At 33.7% G+C, this 25,722-nt stretch overlaps 1 protein-coding gene across 3 annotated transcripts in view; it reads right to left on the bottom strand.

The window, feature by feature from the left end:
* LOC143232813 (Golgi apparatus membrane protein TVP23 homolog B) overlaps positions 1-25,722 on the bottom strand; it is a 37,931-nt gene extending 12,209 nt beyond the window's left edge. Inside the window, exons 1-4 of one of the 3 annotated variants that reach the window (XM_076468719.1) lie at positions 25,513-25,722; positions 23,468-23,544; positions 17,707-17,941; positions 4,659-4,784 (exon numbers count right to left, since the gene is read on the bottom strand). In XM_076468719.1, coding sequence (XP_076324834.1) covers positions 4,659-4,784; positions 17,707-17,941; positions 23,468-23,544; positions 25,513-25,527 — 453 coding nt within the window. In that variant the 5' untranslated portion in view covers positions 25,528-25,722. Of the gene's footprint in view, positions 1-4,658; positions 4,785-17,706; positions 17,942-23,467; positions 23,545-25,251; positions 25,441-25,512 lie in introns of those variants that run through there. The other 2 variants (XM_076468717.1, XM_076468718.1) reach the window with 2 other exon arrangements.

Below are 25,722 nucleotides of genomic sequence, written 5' to 3' on the forward strand. Positions count from 1 at the left end.
TGAAATCATATGTATGGTCTGTTCTCTTATACGGCTGTGAGAGCTGGACACTGAACAAAGATACAGAGAAGAGATTAGAAGCTGCTGAAATGTGGTTCCTTAGAAGGATGCTAAAAATATCATGGACTGAAAGAAAAACAAATGTGGAAGTCATGGAACTGGCAGGATACAAAAGGTCACTCATGAAAACTATAAGAAAGAGACAAATGGAATTTCTAGAACACATCTGTAGGAAGAATGGGATAGAGAAACAGATGCTATGTGGAAAAATAGAAGGGGGGAAAAGCAGAGGGTGTCAAAGAACTAAATATATCGATAGCCTCAATAACTATGTCACCAAGAACTCAATGAGCAACATCGAGTTCATAAGGAGGATTGACAACAGAGAAGTCTGGCATGCCATGGTCGTCGATGTCTGCCGCAGAGTTGACACATGAAGAAGAAGATACCACCCTGATGAAACAGTTGAAGGCCTAAAAGATGGAAAAGCATGAAAATTTCTGAAGGCTTACATTATACAGGCAAGGAGATGGGATAAATAGAGATGATAAGGAATAAGTCATAACATCTCTAATAAGAAACAATGATGAAACAGATAAGGATTCAGACTAGTACTGTCTATGACATAAACATGTCTGCCATGGTATGATAAAAAGGAACAAGCAAAGAATATCATGTTACATTTTTTCAATGGCCTTTATAGAAAAAAAAAAATTATATCTGATAAGCAAAAAGAACTAGCATATTGGTTCAAATGATATAGAAATAAAATTAGTGTTAAAGAAAAGGGAAAAAAAGACCATACATGTTTATTTATGTATACAGAAAGAGAGTGAAATTGGACAACAAGACTTTTAGTCCCGAAGTAATTCCAGTCTACACACAGGTTTGTAAAATACAAGATTTTTTGGAGCTGAAGTTGTTTAAAATTTTTACCTGAAATTACAAAGTTTAAACAACAAATTGTAGATATTTATTAGCACAGAATATAATATTAGTTACAACACTACTTTTTTATAATAGTAGCTAAGTTCATTACCAATGTACTGCTGAACATTTTTTGTTGATGAAAGCAATGTTTTTACTTGCATATAATGTAAAATAAATCTTAAATAAGTCTCTCACTGCTTATAAAACACAAGAGGATCAGGTAGCCCAATCCAGTTTTCTCCTTATTAATAGCTTAATAGTCTTCTCAGGCATTTTTAACAGTCAAGGATTATAGCATTTAGCAAAAGTAATCAATAATTGCCTTGTGAGATTCAGAAAAATGTCATAAAGTTTTATTTCATTAGTACTATTTTCATAACATAATATTCAGAGATGTCAATGATGTCAAGCATAATTTCTACAACAATAAATACATAGTTTTTATTGTTTGATGAAAATTACTATATTTTAAAAGCTAAAATGAATATATACTTTTATGACAACAGATTAAATTTTTATTACTCAATTTTGGAAATGTAATTAATTATGCTTGTCATAAGCCATTAGTATGAATACTATAAAAGTTTTAACACTACATTTTTTATCTAGTCCCTCAAGAATTTTCAATTATAGTGTGTAAAATAATAATAATAGTACTTAAACAGCACTATGTTCACTATATCCATTGCAGCTGACATATTTTGCTCAATCCACAGCTCATCAAGCCACAATAAACAAAGAAGTGCTTGGAACACTATTCATATAAGCCATTTGTTACAAACCCATGATCTGTGGCTCTTTATACAGCAGTGTTAAAACCATTAACCCTTTCCAGACAGGTCATGGGTCAAAGGACATGTCATCATGTTTGTTGACTCATATTCAAAGTTTTATCGAATTACTATTTCTTGAATTTATGTCAGCAAGTTTGGTATGAAACTATACATTATAATTCAATTTCTTAACTTAAAAGTAAATATTAAAAAAAACACTTCTAAACGTGAATATTTTGTATGTCACACGGTATGCTTAATACAGCACTGGTTCAAATTATATGTTTGTGACATCAAAACTCAAAGTCTATACTTTTATATGAATTGAGAACTCAAATTCCCAATACTGAGAAGTTAGAATATAAAATGAAAACCTCATATCTTTTCATTTTGCAGAAATATTGCATATGTACTGAATCAAACACAGTGGCCTTGCTCACCTATTTCCAATTTTGAAAATGGTTCCATATATATATATATATAATATACATATAATTACTTAAATATATGATTGTTAGTTGGCTTGGTGAAACACTTCTTCTATTGAGGATGGTCTCTCCTTCTTCACCCTTTTTCCTTACTGGCTGTGGGAAATGTCATTCATCAGTGGTATCTCTCTTCTCTTACTCTCTGGGCAGTTGAAAGTCTCTCTTCAAATAAATGTTCCCTGCTACCATCATATAATTTCTGTGGTGGATCTTATTCCCCAACACCGGTATTCACCTCTTTTTTTTTTTTTTTAGAAAGTTTCAGCACATTGCTTCTGAAATGTGACCTACACCACCACTCATGAGAGCTCACCCTCTCCTCTGCAGGCAAGACAATTCATTTTGGTGGAGCTCTTCTATTAGTGGTACTTTGCTTTATACTCTCAGGAGGGCCAAGTGCTTTCCTTCACAAAGAAGGTCCCTTGTGCCCCACTAATCAATTATATGTTGCATGAGGGCCTGCTGTCTCACTTGCTGGTGAGACAACTCTTGCTGGTGGATCTTTCCCATCAATGGTATCTCATGGCTTATCCTTGGTTTGGCTATGGGTATCTCTTTACAGAGATATTTTTGGATAGCTCACCAAGCCTCAGTGCTTGATGTCTTGCCTATCAGCAACACCACTTATGCTGATGAAACTATTCACCCAATGGCATTTTTTGTCTTTCTCCTGTTGATGCTATTGACCAGAGGCATGGTTCTATTTCTCACATTAGTATGTCTAGAAGAATTGTAGAGATTACTCCCTTGGTGTTGGACACCTAAGCTTGTCTATTAACTTTACTATCCTTGGGCACTTTGATTCCACTGTTAAAATTCTGATTGTTTTAGATTGCCCTTGTTCTCCATTTCTGGCTTGTAGCAAGATGGCCAACAAGGACCTTTGTAGTAAAGTCCAAGATCCAGGAGAGAAATTTCCCTAGATTAACCACAATAATGACAGACTAATCTGCCCCCCAACTCATTGTCTCCCAGCTAATAAACCCATCTTTAGATAGAAAAAGTCTATGTTTTCTCAGACATGTATATTTTATTGGAGTCTTGACAAGAATAGCCATTCACTCTCTCAAGAATAGTGCAAATTTGTCAACCATGATATTCTTTGATCATGGCACTAGCATTTTACTTTTCTTACTACCGTTTAGTATTTTCCTACAGGTGAATTTCCCTCAGAGAAGTAAATAATAATCCACTAACTAGAGGTTTGAAGGCTACAAAGTTACCAAGTACATGTGTTTATCTCTTCCACCTCTAACTATATATGTTATGAAGAAAAAATCAAATCTCAGAAAGTGCACAAAAACAATTTTTACTAATAAATACAATACCAAAATTAGAACAAAACAGAACAAATGTAACTGGGTTTGTAATATTAAGAGACATTAAATGGAAAGCTCAGTTATAATAAAACAAACTCTTATACTGTGAGTAATTGAACATTTCTTAAATTAAAGTAAAAATATATATATACAAGTAATATCTCTGCTAACAAATCCTCTGTAATGAAGTCAGCAGTGGAGGGCTCCTTTGCCCCTTAAACTGGCAAAAAAATCAAGTAAAGTAAGTCAAGAGAGTAAAATTTTAATTTTTCACCCTTCACTTGGTTCAATTAGCACCTCATTCTGCAAATTTCCTACCCTGCCCAACATTGCTCAAGTTCCTCATGTTGGTAATGCAATCATGATTTTTGCAGTGATAAAGTGATTTATTACCCCCACTACATTATCCAAATGGCCATCCAGTGTTAGTGGTTACACCAGGAAGCATAAACCCATCTCTTTGGAAATGAAAATGCAAATCATAAGTGATGGTAGCATAGCACTAGCTCTGAGAGAAGTCAAGGGTGAGTATTATTTTATTGGTTTAATATTATAGTTAATGAATTCTTAAGATACATATCTTTTTTATGTATATTTAATGTTTTTCTGCACAATTTAACCTTGTTTTCTGTGTTTTTAATTTTGTTTGTTTTTTTACTTTACCCCTTTTCTGAAGTCCTGGAAGTTAACTATACCTCCTATGCTATATTTACCTCTAGTAACAAATTTTATAACAGCAAATTTGCATCGTGGAATATATCTAGTTCATTAGGTAGCAGTTAATAAACATTTTTTTTAAATTTTAGTTTCAGATATTTTCACATTCAGAGTAGTGCTCTTTGATTTAAATAACAGTATTTTTAATTGTTCGCTATCAAAAATAAAATTTTTTGCTTCAAGCGAACAAAATAACTAGATTACACTAGTATCTACCACAGTGAATATATATACGGAAGCTGCCTAATATTGAACACTTCACTACTAATCTTGAAAAACAACGGCACAACAACATGGCAGAAGAAATTGTGTGAAAGATATAAAATGACAATCAATCAAATATAACCAGTAAAAAGTACAGTTCCGCCTTTTAAAGTCATGTAAACAAAATTAACAAATATTTTATATTATAATATCTTAAGAATACTTACAAACCACTTAAAGTTTAATCTAAAGATGGCAACAAAGAAGAAAAATGTCCACACCATGGAACCAAGTACTAGTGCTATCCAAAATACTCTGGTTTCAGCTGAGTTCATTGACAAGGCCTCTTCACCCTATGTAAAAAATTAGAATTATTTATTTATTAAAATAAGATATTAAAAGTATAAATTTAAATAAATATACAAAATATGAATGCATTTTTAGAATTAGTAACATCACATAATAGTACTTTAAAGTCTAAATCCAAAAGCAATTCATACAAAGAATTAGAAATGATTTATAACTCTAGATTTGTCCTTTGATCTTGATTATACCAGAGAAGCAAAGTAAGGAACTTGTAGCAATTTACAGATAAGAATTTATGTTTTAAAGTACTTTATTGAAAAGAAGGGGCTTGAGCTTTATCCCTGTTTAGCCTCAATTTTCTTTCCTTTCTTTTAAAACTCAACTTGGAGGAAAATCCTTTTCAAAAGTTCTAATTTATATAAGAACTTAATCTCAAGGCATTCGACCAAACGGTAATAAACAGCAGGCCATATGGCATAACTTAAATAGCATTTTATTGTTCAATATGCAGCTTCAAACACTTGACATCTGGTTCAGATGTTGTTTCAGACTTTTATTCCTTTAATTGTTTTTTATTTTTAGGCATTATTTATTTTTTGTTAAAGTTATCATCAGGATTTAAATCACTGTTATACTCTGATCGTAATTATTCAATGCACGTTGAACTATGCTACAACTTTCTTTATCTTTACTGTAAGTGTTCTTTTATCTCTTCATTACGACATCCTACAACAGACCCAATATATAAATTGGTTGAATATTTAAATATAAAACATGTAAATATTAAATTTACTGTTGAATTAGAAAACAAACTTGTTTTGCCTTTCTTAGAAATATTGGTTATAAATATAGAGGGAAAGGAAAAGAAGAGTTTGAAACTGACTAGAAATAATGTTCCTAGTAGTGTAATTGGAAAATTAATAAGTAAATTCTTGACTGATGTTTCCACTTCCTGAAAGTAAAATATAATGTTGAAAAGGCCGTTTATGTCACATTTCCATGTACATGTATACACAGTTTAAAGATAAAGAAACAGTTGAACAATATAATCAAGAGTTTACACACAGGTTCAACTGATATTTTAAAACCTAATATAAAAAGACAAGATCAATAAAATAAGCCACTCAAAGGTCATCTATAGATGTGGGTGTCCTACACAGAAGTGTATGTGTGCACGAGCACATGTGTATACACAAACATTGTATATACATATATATCTTTTCAATTAATGCAGCATTTCTTGTTTATTGTTTTTTCATTTATTGAAGCCTCATAGGCAGAAAAAATAACACTCTGAAAACAGAAACACAGAAAGTTCCAGCATAGTCCAACATGTGTGGAATAACAATATAACAATGGCTTAATTCTCAATTGGTTATGCAGAAAATGAATATAAGCTATTATATTAAAGAAAGTTTGATGATCAAAAAACTGAAACCACAAATTAAACAACAATTAGGATAACTGTACTTGGTGAGTGGGCTAAAAACTATAGGAAGACTGCAGTTGATATACCACAACCTGAAGTTACTGACTGGACTGTGAATTACCAACATCTGTATTTCAAGGACTATATTTTTAAAAACCATATGTACTGTCAAGTTCAATCTTTACAGGAACAATAGAGTGAACAAACTGAGGCACGTGATACTAAAGTTTAAGTGTTTGAGACAGAAATATAGATTCAAGTTTCCATAAATATTATGAAAAATTTAAACAGTGCATTATTTCATTTTTGCTGTTTTTTGTGTAATAACTACACATATTTATAATTCTGAAGCTTTTAATACCTTAAAGGTCTTGTATGCATTGTATTTTTGTTTTTCTAGGAGTTGCAGTTAGCTGGCAAGGATGTGTAACTGAAGAGAAGCATTGCTTACTAGAAGTTGATACTGGAACTATCAACAGATTTCATTTTTAACTAAAATAGTTATAATAAATTTAACACCATGAAGATAAGCATCATTATAGTTTCCTTTTCTTTTTTAGAAAAGTCTGTGGTTCCTTGCATAATGTCTTACAAGACACTGATAATTCTGGGAATCAAATATCACCAACAACAGATGAGAGGAATTCAAAGTTTAAAAAAACAAAGCTTTGAGTAAAATTAAAATTTGGACCAAAAAAGATTTTTTCTCAGTTACATAAAACAGCGAAACTTTAAACATTTTAAACACACACACACTCACATATATATATTCTCAAATGTCACACAACTAAATATAAAATATAGATTTCTGATTGACTCAGAAGAAATATACTTTTGAAAACCATCATTGCAAGATGTGCAAATAAATAGCACTTCACTTCATTGTGAAATGGTTTATGTACTTATGTATTTGTGATTAAAGGAAGAATAACAATCGTTAATTTATACTGTTTGATTTAGAGTTTCTCAAGATAGATGAATGTGAACTTAGAAGTTATCCATGTTCAGTTACAGGTAATATCAAATATTGGAAACCTAATACACTAGCCTTATTAGGATATTTCATACAAAATAATATGCACGACAATTGTCAGGATCAATATAAAAGTCCATTCTTTCAATATAATGAAACTTCAAGATGACTTGGAAGAAAGCAAAATCCACTAGTTACATGTAATTAGTACTTATTTCTTTCTGGTTTTTCATTTTCTTAGGTTTTCGTAAATTCTTACTTTATGCATGACTTTTTGTGGATGGTTAACAAAAAGAACTTTTATTTCTTCTTAGTGTAATTTTGCATACTGTTTTACATATTTTATGATAAATAAACTACAATCTACTGCTTTAATTATAGTTACTGAACATCAATTAACCCTTTCAAAGGCCATATCACTTCATTTGTGGACTTGCATTAAAAAAGTTTGGAACTGAATTGTAGATTATAATTCAAATTCTAATATTACATACAAGTTAAATTTTAAATTTAAGCATAAATATTAAAATAACACAAATATAGATTTTAGTAAGTTATGTGGTATGTTGAATGTAGCACTATTCAAAATTAGATGTTTGTGACATCAAAATACTAAGTTTAAAGTTTCATACAAATTAAGAACTCAAATTACTAATATCAATCTAGAATATAAAATAAGAACCTCTTTTTTTTTTATTTTGCTAAGATATGGCTTATATACTGTATCAAACACAGTGGCCCCCCTTCACCTCTCCATTTTTGAAAACAGTCCTTTATACACACTTACTTCAATATATGGCACGTGAATAATCAAACATTAGCTTGGAATGTCCCAGAGTGGTTTTCTCAGCCATTTTAATCTTTGAAAAGGCTACCACACTCTTTCGATTCAATATTTCTTTGAGGTAGGTTGTGTCTTTAGTCTGCTCGAAATTTCATGTTTTTTAAAATCTAAATACATATTAATTACTAAGTTTAATAAATTATAGTGGAATTTTTTGGTTATTCACCTGTATATATAAAATCCCAAATAAATTTATTTGATATCTTTTCCATTCAAAATTTTAAAACACTTAGCAACCTTCGTAGAGCAGCTACCAAGTACAGAGATAGTAATGAGATAATTGTTTGCATATCTTTTTAATTTATTGTTCTAAATTTTAAGGAAAATGTTTAATAATTTATTTCTAAATAGCAATAATCTATCTACACACACACAACATATAATAATTCAAATGTGACTGTATATTACAAAATATTAGTCCATTAAAACATAGCCAAGACAGGAAAAACTAAAGGTCAGTTTTATATTACAGGATATGTAACATGAGTGTACTTGCATTGCATCAATGCAAGTTATGTAATGTTAGCCAGGTATGGCTAGTAAGTCACTAGAATAAAAGGTAATAAATATGTATGTAAATATATAGCATTATCAGACTTCAGCTACTTAGACTAAACATTTATATATTTCTTGTTATAATATGTACTCGTTCTAGCAAGAAATAAACATAATTTATATTTATTTTCTAATTTGTTTTATGATGGTTATGAGGTTAGTCAAGTGGCAGATCCCACACAGAGTATAGAAAATAACAAAATATAAAATCTTACTGAAAACAAACACTTGAAATGTACGTAGGAAGTTTTAGAGATTAAACAAATATTTCAGGTTTTTTAGATGAAGACTAGTTTTTTAATCATAACATTAAATCACTTTGCACTCAGACTAGTGATGAAACAAACTTTATTTTCACATATAAAACTTTAATAAAAATATTTTATTAAAAAATCTGATTTTTTATACACAAAATACTTGTAATCTTTACTAAAAGTCTACCAATTTTTTAAATGAAGAGAACAAGTTAAAACATAAAATTGTTATGTGCATAGTTCTTTTAAAGGATTAGAAACAGACACAATATAAATAATAAGAAAAACAAAAAATTATTTTCATCATTATTTGATAAACAAAGGGTTATTAATATTCTTTGATTGATTGTTTACACAGAGTATTCATGATGAGCACATTGTAATGGCCAGCAACTGCATATCATAGAATAAAACACAAGTGTAGAGAATGAATTTTTTAAAGTCTTCCAGAAGGCTTTTGAAACATCATCTTGTGCATTTGTGTTTTTCTACAACACGTAGTTGTCACCTATTCCAGTGTATTCATCAGGTTGTTAATACCTAAGCAAATTATACATTGATATAACAGATTTAACACACAAGTTCTAAGTCACCTTCTTCAAACAGAAGCTCAACTTTTGTTAACAAATAATATTAATTGTATATTACTAATTTTGGCAAATACATACAGTTAGAACTAAACATTACTCTTCTAATTTCATAAATCAGTTGAAGCCCAAAGTTTTAATTGTCCTATACTGGAAATGTATTTTCAATAGGCACTTATTTCCCTCACAAGACTAGCTATTCTTTCTCAGTGCTGCCTTTAATATGCACATTTTTAGCTCCCCTCCTCTTGGAACCAAATGATTCCAATATGCCTCTCGTGCAAATCATCATGCTTTATTCCTCCACCAGAAAATATAAGCACCAAGAATAGCTATTTATGTGAGAAGTGGTAAGTACCTACTGGAAATAAATTTTCAGTATAGGAAAATTATAACTTCCGATACAGTAATTACCACTTCTCACATAAATAGAATTCAACATTGAACAAATGGAAAGACAGGTGAGAGGAAAAAAAAGAAACATCAATGGGGCACTCTTTGAGGTGAGAGAGTTAGGTTCAGAGATTTGATGAAGGGAACCATACCACTTCTGAAGCAGGTATACTCTTTGCCTATCTCAGAAGTGTGTAGGAGATGAGTGAGGAATACATCCAAACAGGAGAGAACTATGGCAGGATAGTGATTGCAACAACGAATTGTATAATGAATCAATCCCACATACTATAAAAGTGGGTAAATCAGTGGATGCACCCCTATGTGTAGAGTGGCTTGGACATGATGGACTATACTCGGAAAGTCAAGTACACCCAAAACCTGTGCAACTGGGAACTGACATCTGCATGATAGTTGGTTGAAGATCATATTGTTTTCATCTCAAGTTCAAGAAGTTGGAGGGAAACTAGAACCACTCATTTCCTGAGCGTGATACATGTGATACCTTAGATATATTGATCTGAGAACCTGACATTTGGTATCAAGAGGATGCATATATAATAAAAACCAACTCTCCCAACAGCAAAACTGACTGGAACCATCAAAAAAGCAATAACATACTCAGCATAAGATACATGGAGGGATATCAAAAAGAATAGAACTGGAACAATCCCTCCTTAACTCTACTGTGACCTATAATACAGAAATAAGATCAAGGGGGGAAAATATACAACCATAAACAAGTGTGAGGACTTACATTGACTGGTTCTACTCTAAATCCAGCACCTATCCACAAGGTACTAACAGCTACTTCAGAATGAGAACTCCCAATTAAAGGGTGAATAACAATATAATGTCTCATCTTTATGATTGTACAACACATATTGGAAGATGTGTCATCTACACCCACAGAACACCACCGCCCTTACATTAGACTGCATGGTTATAGCTATTTTTGTACGGGACCCATTCAGGAGGGTGTTTCCACAGTCAACAATTCTACCAGCTTGGTTCTGGAAAGTGGTAAGGACTCTTATATTCCACTTGAAGAAAAGAGGGGGTAGGAATGCATTGGAGAGTTCATAGCAATGATATCACCTGAGACAGTGCAATGGTTGAACACAAGCGAAAGATGAAAACCAGATGAAGAAGAAACCTCAATATGGTGTAAATAATGGGAGATAAATGTACTAGTTGTAATCCACATGCCTGAATGCAGCATTTCCTTCAAGGGACGAAGAAAACAAGAAGGAGGTGGAAACAGGTGATCTCTTACCTCAAAATCCTGAACAGGATCAGCATATTCTGGAGGAAGTGGGGTGAGGTCCAGTGATAAAGGATGACCCAAGTTATGTTGAATTTCCCAGCAAGAAAATGTTGATAAATCTCCTGGACCATCTGAGGCCTAAGACACAGAACTAGCCACAGGTGTGACTCCCAAACTGTTAACATGAACTTCATAATTCACAATCATAAAGGGTCAACCAAAAATCAAAATTGTAAGTAATAATGCAATTGTAATGTTCTGGGATTAAATTGTAGTAAATAAAAAGTCTGAATAAATTTGAAAGTTTATTGATTGATTTAGTGTTTTATGGCACAAAGCAGCTAAGCTATCTGCGGCCAAACGTCCAGTAAAAAGGTAAAAATAAATTAAATGTAGTAAAATACATAAAAGGAAATGAAGGTAAAACAAAACATCATTGAAAAACAGAAAAAGCATAAAACCAATGTTGACACCTAGTCTACAATGTTAAGAGAGAAAGCAGAGTAAGAGAAGTTTTAAAGTACTTTCTCTAGCAAAATGGTAATGAACATAACCCGCCAGGAAGACCAACAGGTAAGTACATGAACCACCATCAGTCACCTGCAGTTGGCCTTTCCAGTCCTGGTTCCAAGTTATGTTGTCAGAACAGCCATTATCAAAAGGTAAAATAAGAAAAGTGTTAAAAGACATGTAGCAAAATCGTAATAAAAATTAGCCAAATGTCCTGTAAAAAGGTAAAAGTAAAGTAAATGTAGTAAAATTCATAAAAGGAAACAAAGGTAAAAACAAAACAGCAATTAAAAACAGAAAATGGCATAAACCCAATGTTGACATCCAGTCTACAAAGTTGTAAAGGACTTCCTGTAGCAGAATGGTAATGATCATAACCCACCAGGAAGACTAACAGGTAAGTACAAGAACCACCGTCAGTCAACGTTGTTGACTGAAGTTGGTCTTTCCAGTTCTGGTTCTGGGTTATGTGTCATTATGGCCAGTATCAAAAGGTAAAGTAAGAAAAGTGTTAAAAGACATGCAGCAAAATTGTAATAATAACTTGCCAGGACGACTAACGGGTAGTTCAAACAGCAGCGTTAGTCACCTGAAATTGGCCTTTCCAGTCCTGGTGTCGAGTTATTAAATGTTCTGGCCATTTTCCTATGTCAAATTGAGACTCTGAAAAGGAAACCACAATTAAAAGGTGTAATGAATAAATATCAAACACTTAAATGAGATTAAAAAGATTAATGGCCATTAAAAAACCAAAAACTTTATCAAGGTGGACAGTGTCACCATCACCAATAATACTGTCAAATGTTACAGACAAACCTTGAGACAAAACATGTTTAAAATAGTACTGTTGTTGAGAGTTGTAACAATGGCAAGAAAGTAAAATGTGGCTTACAGTGATTTGAGTGTTACACAAACTATACAGTGGTGCATCAGTTCCAGATAAAAGAAAACGATAAGTTAAAAAACTGTGACCAATGAGTAGTCTAGTTAGAACAACTTCCTCATTCCGAACCTTATGGAAGCTAGACGGCCAAAGCCCAATATAGGGTTTTATTTGAAAAAGCTTGTTGTCACGTTGCTCACTCCAAGTAGACTGCCAGCTGGCATGGAGCCGAGCCTTGAAGACAACACCATAGTCCATGTACGGAATAGGCATAGAAGTGATGGTGCTGAAGCAGACATATTTAGCTGCCATGTCTGCAAGCTCGTTCCCACAAATACCAACATGGCCTGGTATCCAGAAAAACTGAATAGAAGTAGATGTTAACGAGAAATGGGCCAGTCGGTTTTGAATATCAGCGAAAACAGGGTGTGAGCCACCATGAAGTGATTCCAAGGCCAGTAGGGAACTAAGCGAGTCAGTATAAATAGTGCAGTCAGAGTACTGCTCAGCTTCAATATGATCCAGGGTAACAGATATGGCATACAGTTCAGCAGTGAACACAGAAGCCATAGAGGGGATTCTGTGCGCAACTACCGAACCACAACAAACCATGACAGAGCCCACAGAATTACCTGATTTGGAACCATCTGTATAAATTGAAATGGAATGATTGTTGAAAGGTGTTCAGTAAATAAAAGACGATACTTCCAATCGGGAGTATCTGCCTTTTTCAGATGACTTAAAGAAAGGTCACATTTGGGGACTGTAATAAGCCATGGGGGGATGGGCTGATTAGTGGATTCTGCAATGTTATCCAAGGACAGATCCAATTCATCCAATTGCGCCTGGATGCAAAGGCCAAAAGGAGCAATGGCAGATCGTCTGTTCTGAAAAAGTAAGGCCCACTGAGGAAGGAAAACACATCCCCAGGTGGGATGCTTTGTTAAAGAACAAAGTTTCGAAGAATATAGTAAAGACAGTTGCAAACAGCGAAGGTGCAGAGAAAGTTCATGAGATTCTACGTATACGCTGTGAACTGGGGAGGTGCGGAAAGCCCCAATGCAGAGCCGGAGGCCTTGATGATGAATGGGGTCCAGCATTTTTATGGTTGAGGGTTTGGCAGAGCCATAGACCATTGATCCATAGTCGAGTTTTGAACAAATAAGAGCATGATATATCTTTAACGAAGAACATCGATCTGCTCCCCAGAGGATGTTTAGAGCTCTTATGCATTTGACCCATAGCTGCTTTAAGTGTGGTATAAAGGTCAGCTTACGGTCAAAGATAAGCCCCAAGAACTTGGTCTCAGGGACCACTGGCAGTGAAACTTCACCGATACGGAGTTCAGGATCAGGGTGAATACTCCGTTGGTGGCAAAAGTGCATGCAAACGGTTTTAGAGAGAGAAAAATTAAAGCCGTTCACAGTAGTCAACTTCAGTACACGATTGAGGGTAGTTTGTAGTTGCCGCTCAATATATCTCATGTTCGACGACTGCCACGAGATGTGAAAGTCGTTGACATAGAGCCCATTTGCAACAGTGAGAGGAATTTGTTCAGTGATGGCATTTATCTTTATACTGAAAAGTGTGACACTCAAAACACAGCACTGAGGAGCCCCACGTTCCTGTACAAAAGAATGGGAAAGCGTCGAACCCACACGAACTTGGAATCTCCTGTTCATTAAAACATTTTTAATAAACATAGGTAAATGGCCACATAACCCATATATACGGAGGTCTCGCAAAATGCCATACCTCCATGTTGTGTCATAAGCCTTCTCAATGTCAAAGAATATTGATACAAGATGTTGACATTTGAGAAGGGCTTCTCTGATTGATGTTTCAAGTCGAATTAGGTGGTCCGTGGTGGAGTGCTGTCATCGGAACCCACACTGGGTGGGTGAGAAGAGGTTGTTTGATTTGAAGAACAAAACAAAATGAGCATTAACCATCCTCTCTAAGGTCTTACAGAGACAGCTCATCAAAGCATTTGCACGGTAGTTTGAAGGAATCTTCGGATCTTTCCCAGGTTTAGAGAAAGGTAAGATAATAGCCAGGTGCCAGGCATCAGGAAAAACATTCTCCTGCCAGATCCGGTTAAAAACAATTAGAAGAATATCAAGAGAAGCAGGAGAGACATAGCGCAGCATGTCATAGTGTACATTATCAGGTCCAACAGATGTACTACCAGATCAATGAAGGGACATTTTCAGTTCTACCAGTGTAAAGGAACAATTATAGTCAAAGAGACAGTTAGTTTGAAAGGAAAGAGGTTAACGCTTTGCTCGAGTCTTGATGGCCAAGAAGGTGGAGGAACAAGCAGAAGTACTAGATACCCAGCAAAAGCTTTCACCTAGAGTATTGGCGATGCTCCAGACATCAACTACCTCTTGGCCATCAAAGAGTAAGATGGAGAGGGGACAGAATTGTAGTGTTCATTGATCTTTCGAATCCTGTCCCATATGACCTTGGAACTGGTGGTAGAAGATATGCTAGTTGTGAACTTAATCCAAGATTCCTTCTGGCTTTGACATCTTACCCACCTAGCATGTGTACGAGCCCGTTGGAAAGCGATGCAGTTCGAAAGTGTGGGATATCTACGGAAAGTATCCCAGACCCTTTTTTTAGCCTTCCGTGCCAAGTAGCATTCAGGATTCCACCACGAATGAGGATATCGTGGAAAACGTGTCGAGTTTTTAGGAATACACTGAGTAGCTGCTTGTATAATGCAAACTGTTACAGCTGCCATACAGTCGTCTATTGATGGCTGATTCACAATGGCAGGATCAAGTTCTGCAAGAGCAGTGAAAGTGGACCAGTCTGCCTGATCCACCTTCCACCGAGGCAAGCGGGTAGGGTGGCTTCGACCATGGCCAGTCTCTCTCAAAAGTATAGGAAAATCCACTGCCTAGTGAATTCTTGTCAACCCTCCATGAAAATTGAGAAAATAATGAAGGGGAGCAAACCAAGAGATCAATAGTGGTAAAGGACTGACTAGATGCATGAAAATAAGTGGAAGAATCAGTATTGAAAAGAGAAAGATTGTGAACAGAGAGCATACGCTCTACAGAGCGAACCCTCCTATCAAATAACAGCACTTCCCCAGAAGGGATGATGTCCATTAAAGTTCCCCAGAATTAGAAATGGAAATGGCAACTGTTCAACGAGAGCATCAAGGTCTGATTGATCATATGTCTCTCCAGGGGACAGGTAGAGAGAACAAACAGTGATGGTATGACCCAAGGAAACACAGATGGCTATGGCCTCCAAGGGTGTGTTGAGTGACAAAAGATAGGGTGGGCACATGCTGATCAACCAATAGTGCCAAAGATGTTGCAGAAGAAATGCCTGTATTTGAAACCAAAGGATGTGGATCTTGAGGTTTGTTGGAATGTATGGGAGGAACAGAGATGGGTGTGGAAGTCGATTCATCAACCTTTTTAACCATGGAGGTCAAAAGACTTTTCATTTGTTTTAAAAACGATTCTCTTGGAGACACAAAAAGATCTGTCTGCACTCCCACTGTAGTTGTAGAACGAAGTGCAGCAGCATATGTCCGAGATGGAGTGGCGGACAGCAATTTCCGAGCCTCAGGATAACTAATGTTACGAGTCATTTTCAAAAGCTGCACCTCTTTTTCCTCCAACCATTTTGAGCAAGAACGAAAGTAGGAAGGGTGGGAACCATTGCAGTTGACACAATGTGGGTCCGTGTCACACTCATAGGAATCGTGATCCTTGCCACCACAACGAGCACATGTCAGGGAACCACGACAGGACGTTTTTGAGTGGCCGAACCTCTGACATTGGAAATATCGGAGAGGGATTGGAATGTACAGCCATACCCTGCAAATTAGATAACCTGCCTTGATGGTGGCAGGTGCACGTGGTAATGTAAATGTCAAAATGAGGATATTTGTCGGCAGTGTAACTCCATCTTTGCAAGTGGAGATGTGCCTCACTGCAGAAACTCCTTGAGTGGAGAGACCAGCGAGAATCTCCAACTCAGGGACGTTCTTCAAATCACTCTCAACAATAACTCTTCGTGATGAATTCAAGGTAGCATGAGGGGTAACCTCAATAGGTATATCCCCAATTGCCTTTGAATTCAAGAGGAGTTCACTGTGTTGGGATGTGGATGTTTCAACCAATATGTATCCAGATCGAAGCTTCTTTACTGACTTTGGAGAGCCAGCAAAAGGGGGACATTTGCCCTAAAGGTTTTTCTGAAAGAGAATGTAATATAAGAAAATGGGGTACAGGTGTTACAGATATTGAAGATTGCTGCTCAGAGTCTTCAAGATGTGGTCGTTTACCTATTGACTGTTTTTTCACTATTTTATTTAAATTTTTTGTTGGAGGATCCACAGGAAAAAAGGAAAATTTCGGTACCCACTGACCCCACCCACCATGGAGCCCTACGAGGGGACACACTACAATGTCATGCAAGGACATTGCAGCAACGCCAGGGTTTCATGAGCACTTTACCCAAACACCAGCATCAGACACAATGTCCACAACACCCGTTGAGAACATCCTACACTGGTATTTGGTTGACTCTAGCCCAAGTGGACCAGCCGATTGACCCAAGGCCGCCCGTCTACAGGAATTCAAGGTCAAAGTGGTGTGTTAGGGTTGGACCCCTCAACCACCAAGATCCTCTCCTTCCCTTCACAGGTCACCATGCATGGCAAACACGTGGGTGGACGTTTAGATCCCAGAGGAGGTAAACTGAAAGAACAGAACCTTCCCTGGGAGGTCCCCTCACCACGTACAGGAATCTACACCGAGGGGAAATTTGGAAGTAATTTAAATGAAAACCACTTTGCAAGTATACTAAAACTTAATGTGAAACTTGAAACAAAAAAAAACATCCACGCACAAGTGCTGCCAAATGAGAAGTGATAGTCTAACATATAGATGGTATCACATGATTATGTCATGCTCCTATTGGTGAAGAAGTGATGCATGATGATTTGCATGAAAGACATGATGGAATCATCTAATTCCAATAGCGGGGAGCAGAAGGCTTGTTGCATGTATAAAGAAACAGTTGGCATATAGAGGTCAGCACTGCATGTGAATAGCTAATCTTGTAAGAGAGGTAAGTACTGTATTTATAAAATCTATCTAATGAAGAAAATTGTTTACTAAAAACTAAGCTACTTATTGTTAGACTTAAATGTTAAGTACAAAATACTACTAAACTATTATAGATAAAAACTAAGTTTGAATGGATCATGGACATCTCAAAATCAGGAACAGAAGTGCTTACCTTACGACTTTCGAAAACCCAATGACTTTGGCCACTATCATCAATATAGTTCCACCATCTTAGTCCAACAAGTAGCCTTCCTGAGATATTCTTTACAGTCCAGAAGTCCATGGACAGAAGTAGAACAATAAAGACAAAACTTGCAATGAAACTATTACTAAACCATTCACACAGTAGATATGCAAGGACAGCTGAGATACGAAAAACCAGATGGAAGAAAACTGCTACAGGGTGCCTAAAAGAAATAGATGGTCCAGTAAATAATAACTGGACATTTTTACAAATTTTTTCAACATATTAAGAAAAAACAATGTATTACAATATCTATATTAAACATTTATAACAATATCATGCAAGTGGCATGCATCTCTTTCATACTATTATTAAATATATTAATATGTCCTATTGTCTAATTATATAATCCAGATTTTTTTTTTCAATATCAACATTTTGCAATGTTACAAATTTCTTTTAGTTTCAAGACTGAGAAATTGAAAATGCTTGTAGTTGATTTTTTGAAGAGAATAATTATTATGAAAGTTTAAAATATTTTTTTAAAAATGTAATTGAGTTAGTTAAGTACAACTAAGTCTAAAATTACTACATTAGACCATTATATCTAACCTTTCTTATTTTTAATAATGGCAGTGTTAGTTATTGAATATTATAATAAAGTATACTTCCTATAGGATAATTGTATTGGGCTTATCAGATTTTTTTAAAACACTGTTTTCTATAACTGTTCCCTTACAGTTTCAAAGAAGAACAGCATATGATAAAATTTCATTTAAACCACACACCCCATCTTTGTACCAATCTTATGTTACCAATGGCAAACTTGGACTCTTACTAAAAATTAAGAACATAAAATCATCACTTGTAAAATTAGATGCTTGTGAAAACTGCTAACATAAGTAGAAAATACAAGATAAAAAAATATATGGGTTAGAGAAATGGTTAGAACACCCCCCAAAAGTATTAAACAGTTTGGTTGCTTAGTAATATTATAGGAAAATAAATGAATTCAAAGCAAGAGGGCAACTCAGGAGGAGATGGATCAATGATGTGATTGAGATCCTGAATAAATAGCTTTACAGTAACCCAGACATCTCACCTTGCTTTGTAACAACAACTGTATCTTTCCATAATGCTTAACAACAGACGCAGAAGGAAAAAATAAACTAGTTCCAGTGAAATGTCCACCATGTCTATTCCTGACAATGCATTTCACTCACTACCAGAATTCATCAGGTATTCACCACTGGAATACATTAAAGTAGTGGTCAAACGATAATTAGCCAAGTGTTAGAATATTAATTGTGATACTATGAATGCCTTTTGTTTGCAAGTGTGATTATAATAACATATATTTTTCATAAGACAATATTAGCCTTATTTGATTTTTAAACAAACATTTAGTTATGTGTAACTAAATACATATATATGGTTTGCATTCCAACTGCAATAATAATGTTAATAATTAACAGAACAAGTATTAGTTAATAGGGGGTATTAGTTTTTGAATTATCTATGCTTTCATATATAAACTATAAAAGAAGATTATTAATAGCAAATAAAGCCTAGTTGTTAAACAGAAAACTTCATTATGGCTAGAAGTAGTTTAAGGATAAGTGAATACGAACAGCATTTAGTATCAGTGAATTAGGATAATGCATTAAAAACTCAGATGGGGGAAATTTAAAAGAATAAATAAATTGCTTTTAATTCAAAAAATTTACTTGTTCCCCCAAAAACATAAAAGAATGACAGGGAAAAGCAAATATGAGAAAGTTTTTACAGACATGAAGGAGAAAATCAAGGATAAATGCTACAAGATTTTGGAAGTTTAAGTTGATAGATAGGATAGAAAATTTATAGAACTATAAACAAGTTAGGAATTTGGTGAAGAAAAAACAGAAATTAAGAATCATAAAGGACTTATAAGAAACAACTGGTTGATAATGTTAGAAGTAACAGCATAGATTTTGTCATTATAGTGTGTTAAGGGTGAAATGTTACAATGCAGATTAGGCTCTTAAAATGTTCTGAAGGTAAAAACTTTGATTGAAGGTTGAACTTTTAGATGTCTTCTGATTCATAAGATGTGAAATATTAAAATATAAATTACATTTTTCTTCTTAAATATCTGCCTATTGCCTTTGTAAGAGGTTTACAATTAGAAATGAAAAAACAAGATTAAGTATTGAAATCAAAAGCAGGTCATTTATTAAATAAAACCATGACTCAAAAACATAACTTTATTGCTCGTTGTTAGTTTTACAAAACTTTTCATACACTTTTCATACACTTTTTTTACAAGAAATCTCACATATCCATTAACATAATGCTGCCACCAACAAATTCAATTTAGACAGGAGTATCACATACTGTATTTTACATCTAAACTCTTGATAAATATTAATTTTTATGTATTTTATAGTTTTAACTCTTAAATATTAAGATTTTACAAAGTATGTAGCATACTACATGAAAGAGCTGATAAAAGAAATCATGGTTTATATTTTAAGCTGCCACAAGCTAAAATTATGTTTGATATATATATGTACACACACACATTAGCTGGAGTATCCATTCCCTTGTTGAAAGTTATGTAAATTCATGATTAATAAAAGGTTACTTTAGAACATGAAAAGTTTCTTCCTTTACATTTAATTGTAGAAAATGCCAAAATGTCATAAAACTGCAAAATACAAAATGTGGAAACCTCACATTTGGATATATCTTTGTGTCAACCCAACAAACCTTCATGCCAAATTTGGTGAAGAATCATCCACAGGAGGTGCGGTAGTGGTAAAAAAGACAAAATCACCCACAGAAACCACAAAATGCAGAAATGAAAATTTATATGCATCTCCCACTAGGCCCAATGAACCTCTATACCAAATTTGGTGAAAATCTCTCTACATGGGGAATGTAGTGGTAAAAAACACAAATTCCCATAGAAACTGCATGTACCCCCTCCATTTTGGTAAAGATCCATCCACATCCTGTATAGTTAGAGAGACATACAACAGACAGTATACTATTATATTTATATAAATGAAATAAAACTCCTATAACCCAAGTGCTTTAGAAAGGTGGACCTTTCTTCTTAGTGCAAAGTGATTTCTTGTCACAATTAAAAAAAAAACTATTCTTCATCTCAAAAATCACAAATATTATTTCCATAATTATTTAAACTTCCTAAATACATTTCAAACTTTTGTTTTTCATAAGGCTTTATATTTTATATTATTTTCTATACTTATTATGGGGTCTGTCACTTAACTAACATTGTAACAATCATAAAAAAAAAAGGAAATAAATATAAATTATGCTTCAGAAGAAAGATCCACCTTTTGAAAGGACTTGGGTAATAGGGTTTTTATTTAATTTCTATCAAGACTTCTTGAACCTATGTGTTTTTCTAACATCATGGTTTATATTTATATATATATAAAAACTAGTCTAAAGCTTTTTTGTAACATTTATTCTACAGGATGTTCAAAAAGTCACTGTGCACATATATATTTATTAACAGACATGTTTCAATATAGAATACAGGAGGTAAATATGAATGACAATTATAAACAATGTTGAAAGTGACCCCCGTTGGCATCAATACAGGCCTGGATCCTTCTTATTTTGTTTCTAAACACTGCTATCAGTTGCTGGCTTGAAATAGACTGAATAAATGCTATTATCTCTGCTTTCAAAACTGCACAGTGACTTTCCAAACACCCTGTATTATATATTTTTTCTACAGCTGTAATGATATCACTGTATTAATTTAAATGTGTTACTTCATAATCTGACTGAATTTGTGAATTAAAAGGACATGTATACATGTGTTTATAGTACTATAGTTTTGGTTTACAGTTTAGAGATCTGTATTTTTAAATATTTCTGAGTGTGTGTGTTAGACTTATAAATTCGGAAATTTTAAGGAGCTTATAGAGCTTCCTAGAAAACTTCTGGTGTGCTTTTCTAGGATTATAGCAAACAATGTGAACAAAATAGACCCACTTGTCCAACAAGCAAACTATAATGCTAAAACATGTTGTTTCACACAAAGACCAACAGTGAATCAGAGGTTTTTTTCTTCTAATTTACATTAATAATATTAAAAGAGGGCATAAATGGTAAATATTTGCTGATAATTATATTGGCAAAAGCATAAATAGTAATATTTGCTGATAACAAACATTAAACTCTTGGGTATTTTTACCTGTATTGAGTATGCTGAGGTATTATAGAAAGACTGGCTAGTTGTTCAAGTATTTGGCAAGTTACCTTCAGTTATAGTAAATGCATTTGTGTTATCATAATATCGATTGCACATTTGTATAGCTAAAAATCTACTCAATAGTGTGACTGAATAAAGTTATCTTGACATTGGGTAGAAACATCACTCCAGTCATCAAAGCAGTGCTCTGTTAATAGTAAAACTAGTAATATTTTTGTGTGTATTTATAGCCATAGTGATTATTTGATTATGAGTCACAGTACTCATGTCTTTATGCATGTAACTCATTAGGCTTCATTTGTAGAGTTTTGTTATCCTTATCTATGAAAGGATCAATGACTCACTGGAAAGCATTTAAAAGAGGACCACTAGGATTATTTCTATAAAATACCTGGTGAAGAATCACTCACCACAGAGTGATATTCAAACTGTGAAGAATAATAATAACAAAAGAGACAGAGAAGTGAGTCCCCAACATACAGCTAGAAGCTCCAGGGTAGATGTTATAAAACTTCTCAGCTACAGACCAACACCTCACAACCTCCTTGTGCTGCCTCTGATAGATGCTGGGCAGTGATGGTATTGTAAGGCAGAGGAAAGGAAAAGGGTTTACTTAGACAAGGGAGGTGGGGAAAGAAATTACAGAAAAAGTCTGTCTGACAAAACCTGAAAAACATACTGATCTATTGTAAAAGATTGCCAAAGGGGAACAACAAGTTAACAAATGAGTTTCTACTGGACCTGAACACAACAGGTATTTACTGGTACTGCTAGCATTATGTCCATTTAAGTTGAATAAAACAACAAGATGAAGAACTCCTGGAATAACAAACTAGTTAGGGCTGAGAAGGACTAAGACAGGAACAGGAGATTATCATCATTCCAACTGTGACAAGTGAACTACCAGATAGGAAGGGGTACAATGTTGATGCACAAATTCCACGTCTGATTCCAAAGTCTCCATATACAATTGAAAACACACCATCACAAAAAAGGGCCCATACATAATTCTCTTAAATAAGTGGGTAGCACACAAACCTGGATAAAGCTGCATCATGATCCAGAAGATCCCAACAACAGATAAACCATGTGTAAAGGAAGAGCTGAAGATGACAAACAATTCAACATGGTGGTAATAAGGGAGAAATTGTTTCTTGAAAAACCTTCTGGAAAATGAATTTAAAGTAAAAAACATTAACAATATGACCACATGTTATTGTGAGAAACCTATTTTGAATTAGAACTATTAATTTACAAATGCAAAGCCCACAAAAGCACAAAACCAAAAAAACATCTGAAATCGACCACTTCCAAACAAGAGGTGATAAGAACTTAGCAGAAAAGCCACATGCATATTGAGATTGTGTTGCACTCTTTTTAGTGGAGGATTGTTGCATGATGTTTTGCATGAGGTAACAGGCTTGAGGTATGTGTAAAATATTTTGCATATAATGATAACTATGAAAAATTATTATTGTTCATACCCAATACACAAAAGAATCACAAAATACTTACTTAAAAGTTTTCTTTGGGGTTTCAAGTTCTCCCCTGTCAAATTCTATAGAAAAATCATCTGCAGCTTCCATCAGGGACTAAAACAATACATAATTCAATGTATAAAATCATTTCAGTTGTATTTATCCATAAAATAACCACAATTATATGAAAAATTCAAAAGTATGTTACATGAAAACAAGAAATACACAAGTATACAGTGTTAACCTTTGAACACTATTTAAGGTTTATATATATATTTTTTAATTTAATACTGTTTTTTCTAGAAAAACATAATATTTCAACCAGTGCTCTTCTTATCTCCTTCTCTCCAATATTTAGATAAGAATTCTGACAGGTATCATCAAGCATTACTCTAAATACATGCTAACTAACAAATTTTAATTTCCACAAAAGAGAAAAGTTCACACATTTAACATTAAAAAAACTTTAATGACCAAATAATTTCACAAAATATGTAACTGGGTTGTCTAGTTTTGTTCTTGCCAATTAAAGCATGTTAGATGTCTTGTGACCATGTTCCTGAAATGTTTATTATAACATGCTTGTGCTATAAATTTGGTATAGTTCTCATTGTATGGTGCTTTCTGATTCATTAAAGCTATACACATGCTGATGGAATACATGATGCAATCTGCAAATGGTGCACAATGTTGCAACCTAAACTAAATATGTAGAATTATACAGACTTTTTTCTATGTTAAAATATTTTTATTTGTGAGCTTTTGCCCCTCTTACCAGAGCCTTCATAAGACAACAATGTATTGAGTAGTAAAAATTTGTTAAACTCTAGAACACTATTTTAAAATAAGTATCTAGGCAACATTTGTAATAATAACTGCCATCTGGTATTAAATTTATCAAAAGTATTGAATTATAATGCACACAAAATATATACAGATTCTTTCAGTATAATAAACATAAGAAAACCACATTATAGACATTATATAGAAAAATAATTATTTGTTAGTTTTGAATTTTGTGCAAAGCTACATAAGGGCTATCTCAACTAGCTGTCCTTAATTTGGCAGTGTAGTACTATGAGGAAGGCAGCTAGTCATCACCACCCACCACCAACAATGGGGCTACTCTTTTACCAATGAATAGTGGGATTGACTATGACATTATAATGCTGTCATGGCTGAAAGGGTGAGCAATGTTTGGTGTGAAAGGAATTAAAATCCATGTCTCTCAGATTATGAGTTGAATGCCCTAACCATCTTCCCATGCTATGCTGGGTCAGAAATAATAATGCTTAGGCAACCAATGATTAGATAAAAATGACCTAGGTAAGCAAATACATACAACATTTATAAAATCCTGTGCACATTTTTCAAAAGGTTAGAGGCAAGAAAATATTAACTGACAATGTTTAAAATGAAAATATTTCCCAATTCCTACAAAGAGTGGGAAACCTGACGAACTCTGTGAAACACATCCGGTATTACGATAATTCCACAGTACTCTTTATAAAATAATATAATTTTGCAACAAGTATAAGTTATGTTTTAACATACAACTTCTTAGCTCATATAAGACAGCAGGATCTTTATACTGAAAACTGCAGATAAGGTTCAGATACACAATACGTATCCATATCGACTTTAAATTTGTTATTGTTTAATTATAAATTAATATTATTCTGAAAAAAACAGACATTGAAAAAAGATGCAATTATCTTAAAATATTAGTATTGTTTTCTGACCACCAACATTTATCAATACATTAAGCATAAAGAACACTTCATCTTTTAGGTTACGAGAACAACGGTAAATTATACTCACTAAACAGTACTATAATAAATAACAGAGCTGGTGATTTCAAAGCTAACTTCAGTTGAAAGTAAGCGCAGAATTTTATTTAGTACAATTCAAAATTAATTAACAAATTTAATAAAAATATATAGTAAGGTGACTAAGTCTAATAAGTAATGTGAATCACTGAATGAGTCACGACAGTAATACTATAATTAATAATGAGTATACTAATAGTAATGTAGACTAAATACAATTTTCAAAGCAATTTCTAAACTGTGATTAACTTACACTACGTGAAGTCATCTTCAAGTTATAGTTGTTTTAAGAAATAATAAAGACGTCACAATATTCAGAATATTATCATCAGTATTATGATATGTTCATAATCAGCGTATTATTGTCCATAAAAGTTTACTGTCAAAAATATTAATTCATTGATATATGATCTTTACTTTTTCTTTTTTTTCTGTTGACGTGGTATCCAACAGTATACCCGCT

Source organism: Tachypleus tridentatus, chromosome 11 (genome assembly GCF_004210375.1).
Source record: "Tachypleus tridentatus isolate NWPU-2018 chromosome 11, ASM421037v1, whole genome shotgun sequence".
NCBI lineage: Eukaryota > Metazoa > Arthropoda > Merostomata > Xiphosura > Limulidae > Tachypleus > Tachypleus tridentatus.